Source organism: Hylobates moloch, unplaced genomic scaffold, assembly GCF_009828535.3.
Source record: "Hylobates moloch isolate HMO894 unplaced genomic scaffold, HMol_V3 SCAFFOLD_6, whole genome shotgun sequence".
NCBI classification, from domain to species: domain Eukaryota; kingdom Metazoa; phylum Chordata; class Mammalia; order Primates; family Hylobatidae; genus Hylobates; species Hylobates moloch.
Window position 1 is genome coordinate 113,300,908 of NW_026652281.1, and position 11,081 is coordinate 113,311,988.

General features: G+C 51.2%; 1 protein-coding gene across 1 annotated transcript; it reads right to left on the reverse strand.

Annotated features, from left to right (window-relative positions):
* Positions 1-5,124: 5,124 nt before the first annotated feature.
* SMIM32 (small integral membrane protein 32) lies at positions 5,125-6,154 on the reverse strand. The gene has a single exon (XM_032155971.2). It carries the CDS (start codon positions 6,152-6,154, stop codon positions 5,843-5,845), a length of 312 nt encoding a protein of 103 aa, XP_032011862.1. The 3' UTR covers positions 5,125-5,842.
* Positions 6,155-11,081: the final 4,927 nt, after the last annotated feature.

The window sequence follows — 11,081 nt, forward strand, 5'->3', positions numbered from 1 at the left end:
AATTCCTATTTGCCCCTTCATTGCAGAACACCTGTGTCCAGCTGGATACCACATTACCTAGCTTTTTTTCAGCTAGGTATGGTCATGTGACTAAGCTTGGCCAGTAGGATATTAGCAGAAGTGATAGGCACCAGTTCTGCATTATATCTGGAAGAGGAATGCACCCCTTGCTCTTTTCCCCTTCTCAGTGGCTGGAATGCAGATATGAAGGCAGGATCTAGAATTGGGTTAATCAGTTTTGGAGGGTGGAGGAGCAGGACCCACAAATGAGGGAGATTTGAAACTATAGACTCTACTCCTGTGTTTCTGAATATTTTTATTTTTTCTGGCCCTGAGCCATATGAGCTTGTTCATTCATTTGACTAATATCTGAGGGCTTGTTAGATGTCAGGCTGAGGAATAAGAGTGGTTAAAACAAAAATTCTTTCCCTCGAGGATCTTCATTCTGGTTAATGAAGACACCAAACAAGGTAAATAAAATATATGGTGTGTTTACTAGTAAGTTCCAAAGAGAAAAAAGTAAAGCAGGAAAGGAAGATACCAGGGTTGGGGAACAAGGTGGAATTATAATTTTAGATATAGTAGCCAGGGAAGGTTTCATTGAGTTGATCTTTGATCAAAGTCCAGGAAGATGAGGAAGTTGTTATGTGAAGCAGTGATTTAACCAGTTCTTATTCCAGGCAATTCAGAAGGCATGTGAATGTTACTGCAATGATCCGTGCTTTTCTGCGGTAAAGGAGTAATTCAAGCAGAAATAGCTAAAGATACAAACTTTTAAATTGCTTGTTCTTTAGTCTTTGCAGGAGATACAGTAATAACTGAAGTGTTACACAGGTGGAGACGGGAAATGTTAGTTGCTAACAACTTTGGATTACCACCCCTAGGAAACCAGCCACTTGGAAGACCAATCAATAAAGGAGTGTTCAACTTAGTATTTCACCTGATACAAGGTTAGTTTAAGGTGGAAAATCAAAGGATATGTGCTCAGATGTAAATACACCTTTCAAATTTACTTTAGCTGTGTTTTCCCACTGTATTTCATTCAATAAATATTTATTGCCTATTTTCTGTTATAAAACTATGCTAGGCCTTGGGAAACAGCAGTGAACAGGACACATGTCCCTGTTCTCTGTTCATACAACTTACATGTTACTAGTGGGAAGAAGCATTGGGCTACTAATTATGCAGTTATTTAGTAGCTGTGATTGGGGAGGCAATATGGGGTTATGAGAGGATATAATCTTACCTGAGGATTTAGGCAAGTCCTTTTTGTGGAAGAAACATTTAACTGGAGACCTGAAGGATGAGAAGGCATCAGCCAGAGGAAGGAGGAGAGACAAACAGCTTAGGCAGAGGGGCCTTAGGGATTGAAAGGCCACTGGAGGGTAAGAGGAGTGAGAGAAGACGAGGCTGGTGGGATCAGATGACTGGTCCTTATTAGGCTTTTGTGTTTAATCCTGAGAGCAAAGAGAAGCCATTGGTGTATATGCTATGGCTGGAGGCAGATGTGTTTATTGAGTGAGGAGACACAAAAATGGAAGTAGGGCTTTGAGTTAGGGGTGTGATGGTGGACATAGACAGGAGTAGATGGAGTAGAGTGGTGCCTAGGAGGTGGTGAGTTACGTATTGGAGTATGAAGAAGAGTTTAGGGTCAAGAATGACCACCATGCATTTTTTACTTTGGGCAGCCACATGCTGGTGCAGTCTATTCAGATGAAGATTGAAGGAGGATCTAATTTAGACAGATGAGTTTTAGGCTTGTTGAGTTTGAAGTTTCCCATGAGATACCCAAATGGAGGTGTTGAATGGGCTCAGGGATAGTGTGGAGAGTTATCTGAAAAGCAACTGAAGCCATGAGAGTGGATGAGATAGTTTAGGGGGAAAGTGCAAAGTGAGAAAAGACCCAGAATAGCTGTTCTCCAACTCTGGGCATACCTGTTGGGAAGTACAGACCTCTTTACTGTTTCCTGATAGCACATGGCTGAAAAAGGACAGGTCACTGACAGAAAGTAGTTGTTTGTACCGCTGCATGCACTTCTGAAATGGCCATCCTCTTTAATAAGGATAGCTCACATTCAGGGCATTTACTACATATCAAACATGAGCTGAACACTTTACTGATAATGTTTCACTCCATATTGAAAATCCTTTGAAGCAGGTATTGTCATCTCTATTCTACAGATGGTGAAACAGGCTATCAGAAATACAGAAATAACGATGAAAGCATGAAGTGGATGATCAAGCTCAGGTTATTGGCTCCAGGACTCAGACTCTTGGTCACCACTATGCTACCTCTCCTTGGCTTCTAGCATCTGCAACTACCTCCCCACCGTGATCTCCAGCCTCTCCCCCAACCCCCACCAACAAAAATGTCTTTACCTCCACCCTCTTGGCTACTCACTGTGGCTGGTTATAGCAGAGGAACCCAAACACCTGTGACATGGGCCCTATTCCTATTTTTAGCCTGCTATGCCCTGCTCTCCAAAGGTGGTTTCAAGACATCTTGGAACTGGTGGGAGGGCAAAGGGCAGGAGGATGTGTATGCACAGGTCTACTCCCAGTCATCTCTCTTAGCTTGGGCTGCTTCAATAAAATACCATAGACTGGGTGGCTTAAACAGAAATTTATTTTCTCACAGTTCCCTAAGCTAGAAGTCCTCCAAGATTAGAGTTCGGCTGAGTCGGTTTCTAGTGAGGGCCCTCTTCCTAGTTTGCAGATAACCATCTTCTCACTGTGTCCTCACATGGCCTTTTCTCCATGGCTGCACCTTGCCCAGAGTTGAGAGCAATCTGTGGTCCCACAAGGACACTAATCCTATCAGAACAGGGCTCCCCCCTTATGATTTCATATAGCTTTACTTTCTTACTCTAAATACAGCCACCCTGGGGGTTAGGGCTTCAACATTTGAATTTTGGGAAGACATACGCATTCAATTTTAACACCATCTGAATATCCAATCACCACGTTGTGGTCCACTTACTCTAAATATTGTAGAGGGAAGATGTGAATTCAGCCACATCCCTGCTTCCCAGAAGAGAGTCTGGGGCTGGGTTCAACATGAGAAAGAACCCATTACTCCTCAGTCTAATACTATCCTAGAAAAGAGAACCAAATTACTCGGGTTCACAGTGCCGGCAGATAATACCTTTACTGACCTTGTGTGCTTTCTAGATTCCAGGTCTATGCAGGCTCAATTACCCAGAAACTTATTCCCAAAGTGTCTATTCATTTGAAGTGGCCAAGCCTTTGGCTTAGCTGGCTGAGGCCACTGCAACCCTGTAGAGACATCAGAGAGATCCCAAAAGCCTCCTGTATTACTCTGGCTTGAGCTGAGTCTGGCCCAGGAACTACAGGTGAATCCTAAGCCAGTCATCTACTCATGTTCTCCTATGAAGGAACCAGTCCTTGCATTTGTTTGTGGTCACAGAAGACAATGGGCCCTAGTGAGAGCACATCCTGTTGGTGGGGTCTCCTTCTCCCAGCAGCAGTGCTGCTTCAAGCCTGTAGCTCAGTTCTACAAATAGCTGTAGTTTGGACGCTCATTTTCTGCAAGCATTGTGCTAGCATGTTGTTATTGGTTATAACAACTTTGGTTATACTCTATTATTCAAACTTGTAGAGCTAGGTGATATAATGCCCATTTTGCAGATGAGGAAATAGGCTCAGATAGGTTATTTGCACAAGGCCAGACAGCTAGTGAGAGGTGGAGCTGGGATTTAAAGCCAGGCATTTGAACTCCAGAGCTTGTACGTTTGACCACTCTGCATACTACCTTCAGATCTGGCCATCAGGACATGTGGTGGAGGGATACTCTGCCTCTACATTAGTCTCCTACCTGTCACAAGCCCTCAGACCAAGGCTGAAGGGTCCCCCTACCCCCTCAGAAGCCCTCAGACCAAAGCTGAAGGGTCCCCCATTTCAGCAGCATGTGATTTTGTATGCCATCCAGGGGACCTCATATTTCTCACATTTATTTCCATCTAGTCCTCTCTGCAACCAAGGTTCATGCAGATTGGCTTGGGTTAACTTTATTATAGGCTGCAGAGGTTTGGCTACCTTTCTGAAGACTAAAGTGAAATGCTGTGTGAGGTGATCATAGAACTGGCATCTTTAGGACCTGGCGGGTATTAGTTCTGGAAGGCGTGGAGAATCAAGCCTAGGGAGGCTTTTCTGGTTTCTATGCTTCCTCTCCAGTGCTTCCTGGGATAGGAGCCAGGAGGGAATCTTGGACACTGACTGAGGAGAAGTGGTGGGCTGGGCTGGGCCTCAGGAACCCTGGCCAGTCTCTCTTCCTCAACCTTAATCTGGCCTCAGGAACCAGTTTCAGTGTCACAGCTCTTAGAATTGTTGCAGAACTTTGTGCCTGTATGCATTTGGCCAGGGCCAAGAGTCCTTAGTTTTCTAAAGATTGCGAAAGACCAAGTGACCCTGGCATGTGTTAGAACGACTGGATTAGACAGTCTGTCAAATTCTTTTTCAGTCAAACCTTCTCTAATCTCTAGTGCTCCATTGAGCCAGGTGACTCCTGAAACTATTTTAAAGCCCCATAAAAAGACTCCCTAGAATTGGGTTAACTTCGGTTAAGGTTATCACAAGCCTTTTTAGTCCTACCTCTCAAGTTCTTTGAAGTTGATTTCCCCTTAACTGGATTTATGCATCCATTTCCCTCCTGCAGGTTCTCCAGGGCAGGCCCCCATCTCCTTTGGGAGGAAGTGCTGGGCAGCTGCCCCACCACTTGACCTTCAGGCTCTTCCTTCACCAGAAGGTTCTGGTCCAGATATGGCTCTTCAGGGGTTTCAGGCCCAGGGAAGCTCAGAGCAAAAGGGAAGATGCCAGGTGGAAGGAACTGCCCTGCAGAAAGGGTCCCCAGGAGCCCTGTTAATGGGAATTTATTCAGCAGGTCAGGCAGCAATTTTCCCTGGAGACCATCCTGAAAAAAAAACTTCCCCAAGGAAGTAATTGACCGACCGTGGGAAAAAGCTGAAGAGGAGGTAGTATCATCAGAAATGTCCTGGGCGGGGAGGTGGGTCTTGCTTGGGTCTCCTGCTAGGGATCGATCTACCCTTATCTCCATTTCCAAAGCGGCGCAAACAATTACCAGCACGTTCTGAGCACTAGGTCTAATTGGGTGAATTTTTATTGTAGAAATGTGGCCCGTGAAGATGTGAGACGCGTAGGTGGGCCCCTGCGCCTTTCCATCGGCCTCCCACTGCCCGTGCCCACAGAAGGAACTGGGTCCTTAGACCCAGGCGGGACCCACTGAAACCCCGCGTTCAGTCATTTCCCAGGGGGATGCGGCTCCCGAGTGCCAACCTTCCAAAGTTCAGGTGAGTTCACGACGCTCGGATACCAGTGGGGTCCTCCTCGGTGTCAAGGAGCAAGAGAGGCCGTAGCAGCTGTGGGGAAACAGTCACAGGGCCTGCGAGTCCAGACAGGTAGCTCCAGGCTAGGTGCATGCTCGCGGTTCCTGCCCCTTCCGTGTGCAAAGTAAGGAAGTCAGCAGGCGGCCAGCAAGCCTCCTGCGCCCGGGCTGGCGCGCCGTCTTTCAGGAAGGTTTCCCGACTGGACCCTCTGTCGGGTCAGAGGAAGAAAGATTTGGCCAGGGGATCAGAATCACGGTACCTACAGGTAGTGGTATCGAGACCCTACACAGGTTCCCGACTTCTCGGTTTCCCTTTTCTCTCGGGTTGCCACTCTAGTTCAGGAAGGGTCTTTGGGTCAGGGCGCAGTGTTCCCAGGGACCAGCGATCCCCGGCTTCATGCCCTCCCTACCAGGCTCAAGCTGGCTGCTCTTGGCTAGGTCGGGACGGGGCGCCCGGCGGCCGTGGCTCAGTCCCCTACGCTACACCGGCCGCGTCTTCCAGGGCGCGCGGGCGTCGCGCAGCGAGCGGTCGTGGGGCAGCGCGGCAAAGGCCGAATGGCGCAGCTGGCAACCGATGAAGAGGACGACGAGCGCCACCGAGAGCAGCAGCAGGAAGAAGAGCAGCAGGTAGGTGGGCAGGTCGGGCTTTGTGGCCGCGCCGTCCCGCATACCGCGTGCAGTGGCCAGCTCCAGCGGCAAAGCGCCTTCTGCCTTGACCGTGGCTCCTGGGGCCAGCGCGCTGCCTACCGCCGCCTCGGGGCCGCCCGTGGCGTTGAATATGTCGCCGTACATGGCCCGCGGGTCCCGCCGACCCCAGCCGGACCGCTTCACTTGGCCTGGAGCATACTGGCGCGACCCGGCGCCTCCATGGCGCGCCCCTCCCGCCCTGCCGCGCGCAACTGACCGAGAGTCGGTGCCTTGGGGCCGGCGGGGACTGCAAAGACCCCGGGACGCGTCCGCTCACTCGCCTCCGCGCTCAGCTGCCTTCCCCGCCGGCTGGCGGACCCCAGTGCTCGGAGCTGGACAGTTCTGTGCCTGCGCCCCTCGGGCTCACCGTTTCTCGTCGCCGCCACCAGGACAGAGGTCCCAGTCACTGACTCGTCTTTTGGCTTTACAACAGCCCGCTCAGCTCGGACCCCCAGCTCCAGTGAGCTCCAGGTGCTGGGCGCCTCTGGGCTGCGGCGGCGGGGAGAGGAACTCAGCGAGTGCAGCCGCAGCCCGGGGTCTCTGCTGAGCGCCCGGTGGCAGAGCGCACGGAGGGCGGGTGGCCAGGGAGTCCTCCGAGTCCTCCGGCGCCGCCGCCACCACAGCGTCTCGGAGCAGTCCTGCAGCCTCGGGTCCCTGTCGAGACGCCCGGTGTTCAGCGAGCTTGTCCCCACTCGCTCCGGGTGCTGCGCTCCTGTTTTGAGCAGGAGGCTGAGCTTTCTGGCGGCTCTGAGCGCGCTCGTGTCCCGGGCGGGGGTGCGGGGGAGGGGCGGGACTGGCGGCGGCTGCCCGGGGGAGAGGCTGCGAACCAATGAGGGCAAGAGAGGACGCGGCTGCGACTGCCCCCGGGCCGGCCTCACATCACTCACGGACAGAGGGACAGAGACAGGGACAAAGAGAGAGAGAAAGAGAGAAAAGCACAGGGTCACAGGAAGACTGACGGGCAAAGACACAGTTACAGACCTATGAACAGAGCCACACGCCAAACAGGGACAAACCGTTGAGGTAAGCAAACCAACTCAGAGACAAAGCGCAGCCGAGCATGCACACCTGCGTTCATTATCCTCCTTGACAGGCTCCCTCCAGGCATGGCCTGGTTTGTTCCGAGTGCCCACTGGCTGCTGGGTAGCGCAGGCCGGGCACACCACCTCCAAGGGTGTGCAGACGCGCTCCCAGACAAGCATGTTCAAGCCGGGACTGATTCCATGGGCCCCATGTCCTCTCCGGCTGCGTCCTGCCGGTCTGTGTGCATCCCGCACCGTGTGCAAGAATGTTCAGCTCTCTTTTGCCTATTCTGCCTGGGCACAGAGGGGCAAAAGGAGGACATGGCGCTGGCAGTTGCCCCCCTGCCCTTGGCAGCCCTGGAAAGGCGAGGTGGCCAGGACAGAGGTGTGCAATCAGTTGGATTGAGTGGGGAGATGTCTCCTTTCCCAGGAGTCTGAACTGCTCACTTCCTCTGCAGAGTCTTCCAGGACCCCCAGACTAGAGTGGGAACAACCACCCTGGACCACCACAGCCCCTGCACTTCTCAACAAGCACCCACCCCTCACCTCTGGCCTGTCATTTTCTTTCAGGGCCAGAATTAGGGGGAGGTGAGTGAGAAGCCTAGGGCACAATACTGAATGAGACACTCGCTCTCAGAGTCTGCAAGTGCAGAGTTGGGAGTAGGTGTCTTCTTCAGTTTTGCCCCTAGATGCCTCACCCCTCACCCTAGTCCCAGCCCTGTTGTCTGCTCATTTGTTAGAGACCCTCAAAGGGTCAACCAAGTTGACATCCGTGTCTTTCTCCTCTTTTCCTCATCTCCCATTCAGGAGTGCAATACATGGAGAGAGCTTGGTGACATTGGCTGAGAGAGCCAGTAGAAGGATGAGTTAGTTATTCTCTCTTCCCACTGCACCTCATGCCTGGCCTCCAGCATAACAAGAACAATCAGGGTGTGCAAGGCAGACCTTGGCCAGAGCTCATACCCACAAATCCCTGCTCAGCCCAGCAGAATCACCTTGGTGAGCTCTTTGTCGAAGTTGAAACTGTGGATCCAAGTCCTGACTCTACAGTGTTTGCCAAATGAGGTACAAAAATGCTCTCTTTGGTGTTTTTCACTTAGTCCCATAGATGGACCTGTGGGGGTTTCAGCAGGGCTTGACAGGATTCAGCACTGCCCCATCTACCAATCACCATCCCAGACAGAGCCCACCTTGGTCCTGGGGGGCTGCCCGGTCTGCTTCCAGGGCTCAGGATGCTGAGCCCCTCCACTTGGCTGCCGTCAATGCCTCATTTTCCAGATGGCAAAGTTGGCTTTGAGAGGGGCCAGGGCTTATCCGTGTTAGCACAGGACAGCCACCATGTATCAGTGATATAGCAGCAGCAGTGGCAGTGGGCCACTCAGGAGATGGGGGGAGTCCCTTTCTCTGAAGACCTGACCTGTTTCAGACAGCATTTTTGTCAGCCAGCAGCATGCTAGAGAACATTATGTGAAGCCAGAACAGGCCTCCTCACCAGGACTTTCAGCCATGGGGAGACTCAGCTCATGAGATGGATGGAGGGGATTGGGATGGAGGTGATGCTCCTGCTGTCAGTAACTTCCTGGGTCCTGGGAAGGCATGAATGCAGAACTTGGGTAGCTCAGTTTGGGGTTTGGCCTGGAATTTCCTCCTGGGGTCTATATGGGAAGTGGCATGCCCTACCTTCCCCACTTTCTCTTAGGTCCACCATAACCCCAGGTATGAACCCAGGAGGGGGGCTTACTGATGCAAGGCAGCTCATTTGGGAGGCTCTAAGTGGAATCTGGGGCAGGCCTCAGCCCTTTGGGCTATAAAATGAGGGGTGATGGTAAATAGGTGTTTTCTGGTCCTCCTCTGGAAACAGGCTGTGATTATCCAGGAAATGGTGTGGAGCAGGGTGTCTGCAAAGGGTTTAGTGTGGATGGAAGGTGCCTGCAGCTCCGCTGGTCATGGTGGCAGGACGGGGATGGTGGTGAAACAGGGATGGTGGTGGTGGTGGGCAGGGAAATCTTTGAACCTGATGTCCGCAACACTGGTCATTCCTTCCCCACAGCTGCTGCTGTTCTCATGTGGCATTTTATAGAAATGACACATGCAAGGTCTCCCACCTGTGAATGAAGAAGGCTGGGGCTTGGATGTGGGAAGTGGGGCTCCAGAGTCCATGCACTTAGCCACTGAAATGAACCATCTGCTATGGCAGAATGATTCTAGTAGCTACCATTCCTGGCCCTCTTACCACAAGCTGAGCACTAGGCGGGGGCTTAGTATTCATCTTTCTCCCCACAGCAACCTGTGATAGGCACTTCTATCACCCTCATTTTCTCAAGGAGAAAGCCAGAACCCCAGGAAGTGGTGTCACTTGCCAAGATCACATAGCTGGTCATGGTGCAGGGGACTCTCCAGCTGCAGTCTGTGCTTGTCCACTCAGTCTGAAGCTGCCTTTTCTAAAGAGAAACTCAACAGAGAGCATATGGTCAAACTGCCTTCCCTTTTAGTACAGTTGGAGGAGGTAGCTTGCTTTTGGGGGGGGGGCCTGAAGTGGGGAGGTACTGTTTCTCTTCTGAAAGATGTTCAGGGCCCTGAGAAGGCAGTCACGTTCCCTGCACATCCCCGGGCAGGAAATTAAACAAGGCTGGTACTGAGTAAATGCAGAGATGAAGTTTACACAGCTCTTTATACAAGCCAGAGCGACCTTCCATTAAGGGAGCTTTGTGTACCCACACATTTAAGTCTTTGGAAAAGATTATAAAAAGGGGCTTAGAGGTTGGCTTTGACAGGCAGAGGTCACAGGGGTGGGACCTCAGGGCAACCTCTTTCCCATTACGTAGTTGTTGAGTGACACACGTTTCTTCCCTGCTGACCTGTCTGCGGAGAAACCAAGAGAGGCGAGGCAAGGGTGCCTTTCCTGCCAGCGAGAGCCATTTGGCAGCTGTTTAATGGAAACTTGGGAGACTGCGAGCATCAGAGCCCCAGGATTTCATAAACTGTGCCGCGCAGGCCTGTGGTGCCTGGTGGAGCTATTTCTGTTTCTTCCACATGCCAAGGGAATTATTATTAAACTACTCAGCGTCATGCAGAAGCTGGGGGTGAAGATCAAAGGTGAAAAATTACTGTCTGAAGATTGGAGTTGGTTGCTGCTGGCGTGGGTTTTCCCTGTGTGGGTGTTAGTCTGCTGGAGAATGGAATGGCTACTTCCTCTGTGAATGCTGATGATGCCCTTGCTTGCAAAACTGTTTTGTTTGTTTTTTAAATCATCACCCCTGTTAGTGGCTTTCTGTTTGTTTCAGATGACTTTGGCAACCATAGTGGTTGGTGACTTTAAGGTTACATTTTAGAATGACCATTTTTTGTTTTTTGGAGATGGAGTCCCGCTCTGTCGCCCAGGCTAGAGTGCAGTGGCACGATCTCGGCTCACTGCAACCTTCGCCTCCTGGGTTCAAAGCGATTCTCCTGCCTCAGCCTCCCAAGTAGCTGGGATTACAGGCACCAGCCACCATACCCAGCTATTTTTTTTGTATTTTTAGTAGAGATGGGATTTCACCATATTTGTCAGGCTGGTCTTGAACTCTTGACCTCAGGTGATCCACCTGCCTCCGCCTCTATAAGTGCTAGGATTACAGGTGTGAGCCACCATGCCCAGCCTACAATAACCATTTTAAGAACTAAATAGCAAGTAGCCCAAACCCAGAATCTGGAATGAAGCAGCTTTCCTAATGAGAATAGTCCGTAGGAGGCTTGGAGAATGGTCTTGCCAGGGTTTTCGAAGTGGCTGCAGTTTGGTTAGTGGAGTGGGGTAACTGGAGAGAGGATGAGGTGTGAGGGAGAAAGGATTCTGCAAGGAGAGAGCTCTGAAAGGGCTTTGTCTCCTATCCCAGAAAGGGTGTCTCCAGTTCTGTCCTGTGGTCCTGTCAGCCTGCCGGTCTCTGTTCAGATCAGTTGATGGGATGGAGTCAGTTTCGAGATTCACCAGGCTGGTGAATGTTGTGCCATTTATTTTTGAATCAAGTCTCACC

Coding starts and splice junctions, on each gene's coding strand:
- SMIM32 (XM_032155971.2), bottom strand. CDS start 6,154: ATGTACGGCGACATATTCAACGCCACGGGCGGCCCCGAGGCGGCGGTA.